At 36.1% G+C, this 14426-nt stretch overlaps 2 protein-coding genes across 4 annotated transcripts in view; both read left to right on the top strand.

Moving 5' to 3' along the window:
• Positions 1-697: 697 nt before the first annotated feature.
• On the top strand, positions 698-4371 carry bola1 (bolA family member 1). 3 transcript variants are annotated; one of them, XM_084089016.1, is made up of 3 exons: positions 733-795; positions 1694-1725; positions 3627-4371. In XM_084089016.1, the coding sequence occupies exon 3, from the start codon at positions 3644-3646 to the stop codon at positions 4094-4096; it is 453 nt and encodes a 150-aa protein (XP_083945142.1). In that variant the 5' UTR covers positions 733-795; positions 1694-1725; positions 3627-3643; the 3' UTR covers positions 4097-4371. The 3 variants fall into 3 exon arrangements, with proteins under 3 accessions (XP_083945140.1, XP_083945142.1, XP_083945141.1); XM_084089015.1 differs by having other exon boundaries at positions 778-795; positions 1694-1781; XM_084089014.1 differs by lacking the exon at positions 1694-1725 and having other exon boundaries at positions 698-795.
• A 138-nt stretch (positions 4372-4509) lies between these two features.
• Positions 4510-14426, top strand: part of nr2f5 (nuclear receptor subfamily 2, group F, member 5) — a 45709-nt gene continuing 35792 nt past the window's right edge. The window contains exons 1-2 of the mRNA XM_084089007.1: positions 4510-5742; positions 10786-10897. The gene's annotated coding sequence lies outside the window, so the exon portion shown is untranslated. The remainder of the gene's footprint in view (positions 5743-10785; positions 10898-14426) is intronic.

Raw genomic sequence — 14426 nt, 5'->3', positions numbered from 1 at the left:
TACCCAACTATGTCAACTTCCGCTTTGGAGAAACACTGAAATGTGAAAAGGGTCAATACTTTATTGCCATGCTCAACAAAAGCCGCATAAAAGTATGACATGTCTGTCCTTTAAAGACTAAATAAACAAAATAATCTGTGAAGATCAGAAATGTATATAGCCTAGGTCTATATTTAGGTGTTAATTTTTCAAACAGAGTCAAAATGTTATCTAACCCCAAATTGCTTAAAAAATAATTTTCAAACAAAGCGATTACGCTTTTGTAAATGTAGGCCTAACGTTACTTCTGAATGGTAAATCTACAATACAGTGATAAGTAATTAGGCTATTTATTTGACCTCGTCAGCTTTTGTGGTTACGTTACGCCAACTTTGTACTGTATATAAAATAAACATAGAATTAACAACAAAACAATGGCGTATTTTAGTATACTTGTGATGTATTGTAGGCTAGTAGCGCTTAACAACAACAGTACATGCATTGTACCTACACATGCATTAAGTTTTGATTGTAATCGTCCGATCTACATGTAACTGAAGCGCTTTTGAAAACGGTGTTATTTATGTAACATATATTAAACCAAACCTGTTAGTATAACCAAAGACTGGATTTTAGTATATCTAAAAACAAACGTAGAACAGTGCCATCAAGCGCATGTATTTGACGCAACTCTCTCTCTAGCCGCTAGGCGGCAGTAGAGTCATTTCTGCCGCCCGCATTCTAAACAGTGAAGGAGGATCCGCATCAAGCGCTTCCTGTGGATGTTCTGCGTAAACAACACGCCGAACGCGAAAGGTGAGTGAAATGATTTTGACCATGTATTTTCTCGGCCACTTGTCATTTGCTTAAATAAACCTGTGCTAGAAAATTCATTTTAAAGAGCAACTGTGTCGGTGAATCTAGAAAATATAAATTTTAACCTTTTCGGCTGGGTGTTGCGACATCAGTAACATTATACTTTTTATAGAGCATGACATTTATTTATGAGATTGAACCGAGCAAGAGATTTCAACCACATGTAAACGAGTATAAACATGCAGTGTTTCTCAGTTCTGCTGTTATAATTACAGGTATTTACGATGTTTCAGTTCCCTTTTGTACATATTTCGACAGCGTTTCAGCAAGTTAGTTGGGACATTCTACCAGAAACGTACATTATCTGTCCTTGAATTGTTACAGTGAATAAAAAAGTATTTCATCCAAAAATTTCTAAAACTGGCTCATAGTTGATTTCTGTGAGTTGTTCTGTAAAGGAATATGACATTCATTAGGTTCTCAGATATTTTTTTCTTTATTAAAAACACTTTTGAAAATTACAAATCCTGTCAATGTCCTTGTCCCCAGCCAAATTGGAGCTACAGCTTTCATAGTTTTGTTATGCTACAAACTGTTATTTATAAAAAAAAAACTCATCAATAACAAGTTTAAGCTGTTATCATTCACATCAACTGATCTAAAACATGAAATTATATATACATTCTACAAATAAATTCTATTTTACAACTGTCCCCATGTTTTGGTCAGTCCTGTCACGTTTACATAAAACTCTACATAAAATGTGTGAAATACGCCTTTAAGGGTATCACTCAGAGGAAGTGACATCATTTGACCCAGGTGAAGCTTACATTGATTAAGGCTGAATTCTGTCATTGAATTGTATGATTTTAAGCTTGTTTTTGTATATTTTTTTTAGGAAGACGAGCTAAAGGGTCAGGCCCTGTCACGGTAAAACATTCCAGAAAATAATGAAAATGTTTTAAATCCAAAACATGTCTAAAAAGGTTATTGAAATTCCTTGCTTGCATGTTAACAGTTTTTATGCTAGCATGCTAGCAGGCTGAGTAATGGCAGTTTAAAATGGCCAACCGTCAGGCCCTGTCACATCAGGCCCTGTCACATTCCCGTGTGACACGGCCTTACAAATTAATGTTATTGTTCTTTTTTATTACATTTATTGCATATTTTATGTATTTAACGCATGCAATAGTAAAATGAAGTCCAAGGTGCTTGATTTTTATACAACTGTGGCCATGGAAGTGATTTAAACACCTGAATTCAATTATTTGGAGGGCTGTCCCAATACTTTTGGCAATATTATGTATGTCCTTGGCTGAATTTAACCATAGTCTAATATTACATTAACATTAAAATTATAATAATAATTTAAAAAAGAAATGCCAATCAAAACTTAAATAAAGAACACAAAACATAACTTTTTCTGCATCATCAAAATCCATAAAGTCAGTCCTGTCACAGTACCGTCAGTCCTGTCACGCCATGGTCAGTCCTGTCACACAGGAAATATGACAAAAGTGTACTATTTGAGGAAATATTAATTAATTAATCTCTTTAACTGTGTAGATGAAGGTGGGGGTATATATCCACTACTATGTTTTTATAAAAATCTCCTATGTAAAGTTAGTTATTTTACAACTATATGAGTGCCTGGTGGGTATTCTGTGATTTTGTGTACTACAGTTGACCGAAAAGTTACTTATATTTCTTAAATGAATTATAAAACCATGTTAGATACAATCAGGGACATGTGATCAATAAGAAAATGCTATTTGTATCAAAGAAATTCATTAGGAAACCATTCTGACATATACAAATTTGTCTGTGACAGGGCCTGACATTTTAGGGGTGAAATGCGTATAAAAATGTATTTTATTTAATCATAAAAACATGCTGAGATGGCATGAGATGTGTTTCTCATAGTTTAACATGTCCTCCATATGTCTCAACGTTCAGATTTAAGAAAAATATATTTTTTCCCCCAAGATTTTTTTTTCTGGAAATGTACGTTTCTGGTAGAATGTCCCAGTTCATTCAGGCACGTGCAAGATTAGGTTACCATGGCAACAGCTGGAGTGATAAATGACAAAACTGTAATTTTATTAATTATTATTCAAGAGTTTCTTCTTTGTTTTCTTTTCCATTTTCAAAAAGTTTCAAACACAGCAGGGTTGAAATATTGGTGAAATTATATTAATTTGTCACCATCCTCAATACTATATTTAGTAAAATCCCTTACAAACGCTGAAAAAGTAAATTATCTCTAAACTACTTAGTTTGTCTCAATCTAAAGCATCCAACCTTTTTGATAAAATTATGAAAATCATTATAAAAATATCAATATATAAAACTTTAGCTCTTTATTCCTGCTTATTTTTCTTTACATCAAATATCTCTTTATTATAAGCTTACATATCACAAGTATGTTACAGAATGCTTAAGTGTCTATTTGTAGTTTTTAAGTCCTTAAAGTCGCATGAAATGAAAGTTGCGATCGTCTTTTCTTCTCTATTGCGATCATGTATATGTTTATGGGGAATTGATTAGATGGTTGTGGTTTGATCTCATGTGAGTGACAGGTTGCCCCGCCCTCACGCAGTAAACATGACATCAGAGAAGAAAAGAGATTATCTTGATTAAAAATTATGAGGGCACATATATAAAATATAAAAAACTGCACGAATAAAACATTTATACAATCCTGCAATATTTCAAGATTTGTCAGATAGGTTTATGGGGATTTAAGAAGGCAAATTGTGCTTGTGGTGCCAAATGAGAATCTAGGTTTAACAAATTAAAATGTGTCATTGATCCTTCATGTTTTCCTGCAGGTGATTTCCTGTGCCTGATGCTGTCCTGTGCTCTCCGCTGCCTGCGTCCCTCATCCTGCACCCTTGCCTTATCCAGACAGCTGGCCCATCACCGGCCCCACATGGATCCCAGTTGTCCCCGTCCTGTAGAGACCACCATTCGGACCAAACTGACCCAGGCCCTCAAACCTGAGCACCTAGAGGTTATAAATGAGAGTCACATGCATGCTGTGCCCCCTGGTTCAGAGTCCCACTTCAGAGTTCTGGTGGTGAGTCCTCAGTTTGAGGGTCTTTCCCTGTTGCAGCGTCATCGGCTTGTGAACGAGTCCCTGCGAGAGGAGCTCAGCACATGCGTTCATGCCCTCGCCATCCAGGCTAAGACGCCCCAGCAGTGGAGCAGCAACCCCAGCCTGGCCAAAAGCCCCCCGTGCATGGGAGGATCCAAGCATGATCACACAATGACTGAGAAACTGAAGGCAGGGAGAGACTGACTGTTTATGGGGTATTATAATAATCCGATATGAAGGGAGTTAATTTGTTACACTCTTGCTTCATGCATATCTTTCATGTGGAGCTGACCGACACTAATACTCAATATTTAAATTACTTCAATACAAATATTAATAAATTAAATTTGTTCTCATTAGCTTGGACTGGTTAAGTAATATAATAAAAGATCATTTATAATTTACATCAAAAGAAAATGCTTGGAATTCAAATTAGCAGTGTTTTTAATTTGAAAAATAAATAAACTCTTAGTAAGGAATGATGTGACAATTATTTCCAACTTTTTAAATGGTTTCTTATCGAGTCGATGCACTATCGGTCAAAAGTTTGGAATATTTTTTTTTAAGCTAGTGTTATGTTTTTGAAAGCAGTCTGCATTTATTTGATCAAAACAGTGAAATATTACATTTTAAAATAACAGTTTTCTATTTGAATGTGTTTTAAAAAATATAGTTTATTCCTGTAATGGTAAAACTTAATTTTCAGCATCATTACTCCAGTCTTCAGTGTCACATGATCTTTCAGAAATCAGTATAATATGCTGATTTGCTGCTCAGGAAACATTTATCATCAATATCGAAAACAGTTATGCTGCTTAATATTTTTGTGGAAACTGTGATATACCACCGTAGCACCATTCAAAAGTTTGGGATGAGTAAGATTTTAAAAAAGGAAAAGAAATGAATACCTTTATTTAGCATGGATGCATTAAATTGATCAAAAATGACAGTAAAGACTTATTTTATAAAATGTGTGTGTCTCTCTCTCTCTCTCTCTCTCTCTATATATATATATATATATAATTTTGATTTCAAATAAATGCTGTTCTTTTTAACAAAAAAATATATACGTTTCTGAAGGATCATGTGACGCTGAATACTGAAGAAATGATGCTGAAAATACAGCTTTGAATCACAGAAATTAATAAAAAATAGTAATGCCTTCAAACTTTTGACAGGGACTGTGTGTGTATTTATCATTTGACATCACAGGAATAAATTATATTTTAAAATAGAAAAGTTCTTTTTATTTGTATTTACTGTTTTACTGTATTTTGATCTAATAAATGAAGCCTTCTTTCAAAAACATTAAAATGTTAAATGATTCCAAACAGTTTCAGATGATACTGAAACTTTTATTATCTTCTAGAGAGCACATAGAAACAGAAGACGGGCACTGCTGTGAAGGAAACCGATTGCCTGGATGAGCGGCCAGTTATACAGTCTTGCAATGGACAACGGTCATTATTCAGACATATTTGACTGCTGAACGCTGCTATTGACCAATCAGAATCCAGTATACTAGAGAGTCGCCTAACAAGAGCAGGTAATTTTGTCCTTCTGGACTGAATGATCTCAAATCCATACAGTAGCTGGCAGAAATTGTACCAGCAGAGGGCAACAGAAGATCAGAGAGCAGCAGTAAACCTATAACATGATATCTGTGGAGTCAGTGGTGCCTCTTCCACTTGAAAATGATTTCTGGTTATGTAATTGAATATAAGCAGAGCTTAATTGGAAGCAAAACAAGCTCGATCGGTGTCTGACACCTCCAGAATTGGATCTGGCATCTATTTTTGTGGATCCCCCACGCCACCTTAAACACATCTGAAAGAGGTTTATTTCTTTAGGTAAGCAGTGTTCAAATGATTCATTATAGCAACAAATATACTGTGTAGGCTCACCATACTTGCGTAAACTTTCATAATCTAATACTTAATACAAATATAAACTAGTTATGGAGGTGATGGAAGTGTGTTAGACACTAATCTGTAACAGGAAAAAATAAATAATTAGATATCTAATGGCAATATGTTTTTATATATTAAAGTACAGAATCCGCGCACCAAATCAAAAATGCTTGTTTGTTTTTTTTAATCAACGCACCGACAATTTGCTGCATATATATATAATTTGGCACAGAACTTTTCCTTCTTTGTTTGACGTCAACTTTAATTATTACACGACTCTAGAAAATTCCTGTTGGTCACTTGTGGCATTTTACAGTCAAATATATTTGTATAATTTCCACTGAACTGTATAATCGTCTGTTGCCACTGGAAAGCGATCTCCTACAGCTGTGTTTCATGTCTCTTATGTCACACTATTGTATGTACTGTCTTTTCACAATTTAAACTCAAATCAATATTTCATTACTGTTTTTTTTTTGTAAGTATAGCCTACATTTAAGTACACTCACCCGGTCATTCATTATGGCAAAAATGACTGCTTAGTTTGTAATAATTAATGGGCTAACTGTCCATCCCTTGCTTAATTTCTCTCAGTGATACTTAGTAAATTCTGACGATATGGGGATTTTGTTATGAATGTGCATAAAGCAACACCTACAGAATAATCTACAGTACATGTTGGGGAACCAGTTTAGTATTATTTTTACACTGCTTTTCACAAGTTTGTGGTCGGTAAAAGTTTTTTCGAATTTTTGAAAGTTTCTTATGCTTGTCAAGGCTGATTATATTTGAGCAACAATACAGTAAAAACAGTAATATTGTAATATATATATATATATAAATAAAATAACAGTTCTACTCAAAACAGTGAAATATTACATTTTAAAATAACAGTTTTCTATTTAAATCTATTTAATCATTCTATTCTTCAGTGTCACATGATCCTTCAGAAATCATTCTAATATGCTGATTTGCTGCTCAAGAAACATTTCTGATTATTATTATCATTGTTGAAAGTGGTTGTACTACTTCATATTTTTGTGAAAAACATGACACTTTAAAAAAAAAGATTTTTTTGATGAATAGGAAGTTCAAAAGAACGGCATTTCATTTGAAATACAAATAATTTGTAATATAATAAAGGTCTTGACTGTCACTTTTGATCAATTTGATGCATCCTTGCTGAATAAAAATATTAATTTAAATTTTGTTTTAAAATTTTAAAACCCAAACTTTAGCACTGTATGTACTTGTGTGCTAACACTACTGAATATAAATTACATGCTGAAAATTGCAACGTAATCTATTGTTACTCATTTTTGGTATAATCTGATTACTTTTTGACTCATTTATCACATTGATTTGAATAGAATGATCTTGTAACATATTGATAAAAAGATGCGAAGAGAAAGAAAATTAATTCCACTTTTTGTTATCAACAACCCAAAGTGTATTAAACATACGTCAGGCTTTCTCAAACTGGGGTTTGTGTAGAAACTGCAGGGGGTTCGGAAATTGTAGTTTAAAATAAAGCAATCAAAATAAAACACTTACTAAAAAATATTTTACTTGTTTATGCTGTGTGGCCTCTCAAACTTGTGTGTGCAATTAGACAAAACTGGAAGACTTTCAGAAAAATTATAAACATTAGGCTTTTTTAGAAAGGAACATTTAAAAGATTAAAATTTGAAAATAATAATTAAATTCTAATTATCATAATTAGGGAGTCTCAGTGATTGCCATTTTATGAATATTAAAGGGTTAGTTCACCCAAATATGTAAATTATGTCATTAAATACTCACCCTCATGTCGTTCCAAACCCGTAAGACTTTCGTTCATCTTCAGAACACAAATGAAGATCTTTTTAAAGAAATCTGAGAGCTTTCTGTCTCTCCATTGACAGCTACGCAACTACCACTTTGACACTTCAGAAAGTTCATAAAGAGATCGTAAAACTAATCCATTTGAATTGAGCGGTTTAGTCCAAATTTCCTAAAGAGACACAATCGGTTTATATGATGAACAGATTGAATTTATGTTTTTATTCACATATAAACATTCATCAACTCAGTTGTGGTAAACAGAAGCTCAAGCATGTTCACTTGATGCGCGAGAACCAATGAGATTCATTTCTCATGTTACGCATGACGTTTGAGCTTCAGCAAGAACCAATGAGATTCATTCGCTTCACGTTTGAGCTTCAGCAAGAACCAATGAGATTCATTCGCTTCACGTTTGAGCTTCAGCAAGAACCAATGAGATTAATTCGCTTCACGTTTGAGCTTCAGCAAGAACCAATGAGATTCATTCTCGTTACGCATCACGTTTGAGCTTCAGCAAGAACCGATGAGGTTCATTCTCGTGTTACGCAGCACGTTTGAGCTTCAGCAAGAACCAATGAGATTAATTCGCTTCACGTTTGAGCTTCAGCAAGAACCAATGAGATTAATTCGCTTCACGTTTGAGCTTCAGCAAGAACCAATGAGGTTCATTCTCGTGTTACGCATGACGTTTGAGCTTCAGCAAGAACCAATGAGATTCATTCTCGTTACGCATCACGTTTGAGCTTCAGCAAGAACCAATGAGGTTCATTCTCGTGTTACGCAGCATGTTTGAGCTTCAGCAAGAACCAATGAGATTAATTCGCTTCACGTTTGAGCTTCAGCAAGAACCAATGAGGTTCATTCACGTGTTACGCATCACATTTGAGCTTCTGCAAGTGGTTTGTTCTCGAGTGTCAAAAGCAGTTTCGGTTGAGCTTCTGTTTATGTTCGCTGATCAGTGTTTAAAACGTGAATAAAAGACTAAATTCAATCTGTTCATCATATAAATCGATCGTGTCTCTTCAGAAAATTTGGACTAAACCGCTCGATTCATATGGATTAGTTTTACGATCTCTTCATGAACTTTTTGAAGTGTCAAAGTGGTAGTTGCGTAGCTGTCAATGGTGGGACAGAAAGCTCTCAGATTTCATCAAAAAGATCTTCATTTGTGTTCTGAAGATGAACGAAAGTCTTACGGGTTTGAACGACACGAGGGTGAGTAAGAATTATTTTTTGGGGAGCTATCCCTTAATCATGTAATCAAGTAGGCTAATCATGTAATCAATAAAAAGTAACTGTAGTCTGATTACGAGTATTTTAAAATGTAATATAATCTAATTACAATTATCTGTAATCCAGATTACTACCTATTACTAACCTTACTACCTACCTACCTATTACTATCTATTACAGTTACTACCCTGCACTATTCGCTGAATTTATTCTGCTATTGTATTATTGACATTATGGCTTCCTGGGACATGTAGAGGGTTTGCTGTCAGTCGCTGCTGCTTACAGTGGAGGAGGAGTGGACAGATCTGTGCTTCATCACTGGAGTATGGAGTCAACGGAAGGTAAAATAGGTTTCCCTCCTGAGTTCCTCCATGCGGAACAGATCACAAAGCCAGTGAGGAATCACAACAACTGGTGTCGTCGTTTGCCTGGAAAAAACTGCAACTGCAACATGATCATTTTATGGCTCTGTCCATTAGAGTCAGCCCTGGGGTGATCTCACACAGGTCAAACCAAAGCGTGTTTAACGTTCGCCATCTCAGGAGTGCACGGACGTTCCTGAAAGTGTGATTTGTGTGCTTGAGTTCCAGGTGCGGCGGTGCCTGAAAGATACATGATTGTGATGCAAGCCAGAACAGGAAGCCCTGAAACGCAGGTGGGGCCTGGGAGGGTTATATGGCCAAACGTTTTCCACCCACAGAATGGCCGAAGGCTGATGTATCCCGAACGGGGTCACGAGGCCTGCCAGGGTGGCATGGTTCAGTGGGAACCGGCCTGGTAGTGCGTCACAGCGGGGAGAGTGATGGTGCCAGGCCTGGCTGGGACCCGGGACGGTGCGCCGTTCCCGCCAGCGCTTGATTTACAGGCTTGTGCTGGATCTGGGCTCCCTGACACAGCTGACCTCTCTAGGTTGAGGGTCAATAGGTTAGGGATGGGAGCACCAAATGGTCGTCTGAAAAAGCTCCTATAGGGGCTGGCCGTCTCTATGGAATAGTCGTCTGTACCATTCCTCCGTCTGATGCACTGTTTGTGTACTGTGGGGGGTGACACGTACACCATTTGCTGGGAAATGTTCACATTTAATGTGAGGAAAACTCTGTGGTGCTCAGAGGTATAGATCACCCAAAAATTCAAAATCTCTTGCTTATGTAGCATTTCCAACCCTGAAATGAAAAAAAAAAGCACTATAAAATAATTTTAAAAGTAGTCCATACTACTTTTGTGCTATATTCAGAGTACTTGGATATTATATCTTTTTTCTTTTCTTTTTTTAAATAATAATGGTTGTTTGCTGATAATCTTCACCCTAATCTTATCTCTCAAATCTCAGCATGCATAATACAGCAAATTTCTTATACATATTTTTGTATATAAACACAAACGTCTTACTGACCTGAAAAAGAAAAATGAATGCTTTTATTCAGAAAGGACACAATAAATGAATCAAAAGTGACAGTAAAGACTTTTCTAATATTTTAAATGTTTCAAATAAATGCTTTTCTTTTGAACTTTCTGTCTCCTGAAAAAAATGCCCACAAAAAGTATGAAGCAGCACAACTGTTTTCAACATTATATTAATAGTAAGAAATGTTTCTTGAGCATCAAATCAGCATATTAGAATGATTTCTGAAGGATCATGCAACACTGAAGACTGGAGAAAATGATGCTGAAACATTACATTAAAAAATTCATGAAAATTCAGCTTTACATTACAGGAATAAATTATATTTTAAAATATATTACAATAGAAAACAGTTGTTTTAAATTGTAATAGCCCTATTATTTCACAGCATTACTGTTTTTTGATTAAATATATTACCAACCCCAAATTTGTAACGGTTGTGTATACACACACACGAGTGATATGTAAAAAAAAAATTAATTGTAAAAAGAATTGTAAAAAGTTTTTTTTTCTCCCCATTTTAGAGCTGGACTGTTTAAATCATCATCCACCTTCATTGCATGGCAAAGAACAGTTTGGACATCTGCATAACATATAATTTTGTGATTTACTGAAGAAAGATGGAACGACATGAGGGTGAGTAAATCATGACAATTTTCATGTTTGGGTGAAATATTTCATGTTTTTGCTCAAAGCAAAGCTTGCATTGTTTTCAGATTTCAAACAAAGAGTTGAAACAGTGCATTCAGAGAGGATATTCTCTGCACTGATTGTTTATCCGTTTTGGAGGCAAAGTAGACAATTAGATTTAAGATGAGGGTAATAGCTCATTAAGTCTTTTTAATTTGGAGGATTTTTTTTTGTCCGGCTGCTCGGCAAACGAATGAGACTAGTGAAAGAGAGGAAAGACAAAGCTGAAATGGGGAGGACAATATCCTTGTGTGGGAGAATTAGTTACACTCAGTAGTCCAAGTATTCAAAGCAGAGAGGAGATCAGCAGGGATTAAGACAAAGTCTACACAGGTGGGTGATGGGGGTCACATGACAGGACATTACCTCGTTTGGGACATTAGCGAGTAAGACAGGATGATATTTGAGTGTTATTTAATGACATGGCTCATGGTGAAACTCAATCTGAAGCATACCACACTAATAAAAACAACAAAAGACCTGTAAATCGTTCTCTAAAATGTAGTTAAAATACAATACCTCTTTTAAAGCCTCCACAATCCATAGGAAGAGTTCATAAAAACGTGAATATGTCTGGAAAGGTAGCTCTGCATTAAAAATGCACTACCACAAATTTGGCTTATTTTATATATGTGAGTGGTGCTTGCTTCCCATGCAAAAGTCACATCAGTTAGGGGTTACTTGTTTATTCACTAACCTGAAGTATGAGAAATAGTTTATTAGTTTAATTAGTTAGAACTCTCCAGATACATCTATTTGAACTCTGGGTCAAAGTAACACGGCCTAGTCAAATGCCCTGAAATCCCGTTATCCAAGCACACTCCATAAGAGCACAAAAGCTAAGCGATGACCCCTATTTCAATAAAGAGCACACAAACCGTGACTGTCCAGAATCGTGAGGCAAAAAATTGCAACACGTTAGTGATGGTTTCTAATTCCCCTCATTAACTTTGACCCTAAAGAGCCCGGGATAACGTTCTTCACCTGGAAATCTCCCACTCAGGGTCTAATTGTGTGGACGCAGTCAGCAAATGACGGACGCCGAGGTCATCTGCCGAAAACAGGCCAGTGAATGGAGGGTTAATCTGCGGTTGTCCAGATGCGTGGCCCGCTGAAAAGAGTCAAAAGCGCCTCGCACCAGCTCAGACAAAAAACATGATCTATTGTTGGCGTGTCAGCCCCGCGTGATATATTTTATCCTACACGCATGGACAAAACGGATCTGTGATTATACAAGCGCCGCGTTCTCTTCCCCGACAGCGTCCGCTGAAGAAGTTCTGGACACCAGGCCATTTGACCTCTGGGTCTTCTGGTCTTTGTTCCAGATGCCCTCTGTTTTTCACCCCGCTCTGAACCCAAGGCTCCAGTGTTCCCTCTCAAAATAAAGAGACGGGGGCCCTGCGGTTTATTTTCATTAGTGCTCTAAAACGAGGCCTTTGAGAGCGTAAAAGGCCAAATGAAAGAAAGCCTTAATGTGGTGATTAGGGGTTAAATAAAACATTTGAGCAAACAAACCTTGAGGTTGGCCGAGGGTTTACTGCATTTCCTCTCAACCCTTTAAGTTTAACACATGATCTGCTTCTCCGTGCTGGCAGCTGATCTGATGTAGAGATTGCCAAAGTGTTCAATGAGTCTGTGAAGGTGAATAGAGAAGTACAGCACACACACACACATCTCCTGTTTCTAACTTGCCATACATTAGTGCTGATTTGGTTGGGAAGAGGTCCGCTCTGGTTACAGCCCTGAGGTGGTTCACGCCACGCTACAACCCCTGACCCTAAGCATTAAACTTTGCCACGTAATTCACTGCGCAACATTTGTGAATGATGCCTCAAATCATGTAGCCAATTGAGGATAAGTGTATTTGTAAAATCTTCACTGTAATATCATACTTGTTGAAGTAGGTACCTGAGCCATATCTAAAGACAAAGAGATCCTGATATCGTAGAGATTTGAGGGTGAGCTCTTTTGTCAAGCACATAGCAACTATCTAAAACATCTTAACAACCACATAGCAGTGTCATGCAACCAGAACAACCTCTATAGTTAAAAATAAGGGTTCCAAAAGGGATGCCATACATTCTTAAAAATAAAGGTTCTTTATTGGCGGAGTCAAAATGTAATCATTAAGTGTGCAGGTAAAATTTGATAGGTAGTTTTATTTATATATTTATAATAAGCACTTTGGGATGTCTATGTACAGGCATTTATGCACTTTAAATTAATATTACAATAAGTACAATAAGGTATAGGAACTTTTAATGTTTTTTTAGCTATATATGTATATTTGTTGATATGTATATTGTCTGTTTGTTTTTTGGTTTGTATTTGTTTATGTTTGGGACTACGGATGGAAATTAGCATTGTGCTAAATCCGGCGTATTTACGTTCAACTTTGATTGTACGTTCATGAATATGCACTGTCCCATTTAAATAAATAAATTGAAATTGAAATTGAAATTGGCATCTGGTTATATGAAGAACCTTTAACATCCATGAAACAAAAAAGGTAAAAAAAGGTTCTTTAGTTTTATTTATTTTTTAATGTTATTCCAACACTCTTAAAAATAAAGGTTCCAAAAGGGGGTTTTCGCAACAATGCCATAGAAGAACCATTTTTGGTTCCCCAATTCACCTTTCAGTGGGCATTTATTAAAATATCTTTTTTCTTAGTGTGAAGAACATTTAAAAAATCTAAAGAACATTTTTCCACTATAAAGAACTTTTTGTGCAATGGAAAGGTTCCATGGATGTTAAAGCATCTTCGTGGAACCATAGATGCCAATAAAGAATCTTTATTTGTAAGAGTGAACTAAGAAAACATGGTTCTTATAGGAACTGTTCTTTGGGGACCCAAAATGGTCCTTCTATGGCATCACTGTGGAAATCCCCCTTTTTAACCTTTATTTTTAAGAGTGTAAAAGAACCATTTTAGGTCCCCCAAAGAACCTTTCAGTGAACAGTTCTTAAAATAACCATTTTTCTTATAGTGTGAAGACATTTTTTCCAATATGAAGAACCTTTTGTGCATTGGAAATGTTTCATGGATGTTAAAGGTATAAAATAGCCAAAAAATAATCTTTAGTTTTTTAGAGTGTAGCAATATATTAGTAAAAGTTGCATGAGCAAGAACATCAGAAAATGTAAAATAGTTTTTGATTTTGTGTGTTCAGAACACATTTCTCACAAACTTTAAGACATGACTGTAAAGGTTATTGACCGTTTGCAAAACTGACAAACAGCCCTTCTCGGAAACCCTCCACCTCACCCTTCGCACAACCTCCCCACATTCATGGCTTTTTGTTTGGACTCGTTTGACCATAAAATATCCTGCATCTACCAGCAGAAATGCATCTTGCTCTTTGACTTGCTCTTAAGTGCATTATCTGTGCAGCTTTCTGACAGCCAGCAATCTTCTGGTCTTATACCTGAGGCTCAACAGCTCAGCAGTCAGGTCTAGGAGCGCTTGAGTTGT

This window comes from Abramis brama (genome assembly GCF_963993115.1).
Source record: "Abramis brama genome assembly, chromosome: 17".
NCBI lineage: Eukaryota > Metazoa > Chordata > Actinopteri > Cypriniformes > Leuciscidae > Abramis > Abramis brama.
Note: the sequence above shows the minus strand (reverse complement) of the source record. Positions and strands in the feature narration are given on the sequence as shown.

What these genes read in the sequence shown, in the direction of transcription:
- bola1 (XM_084089014.1), top strand. Translation starts at nt 762, where the DNA reads ATGTTCTGCGTAAACAACACGCCGAACGCGAAAG. An exon ending in CAACACGCCGAACGCGAAAG is followed by an intron (nt 796 to 3,626) that starts GTGAGTGAAATG and finishes GTTTTCCTGCAG; the next exon opens with GTGATTTCCTGTGCCTGATG.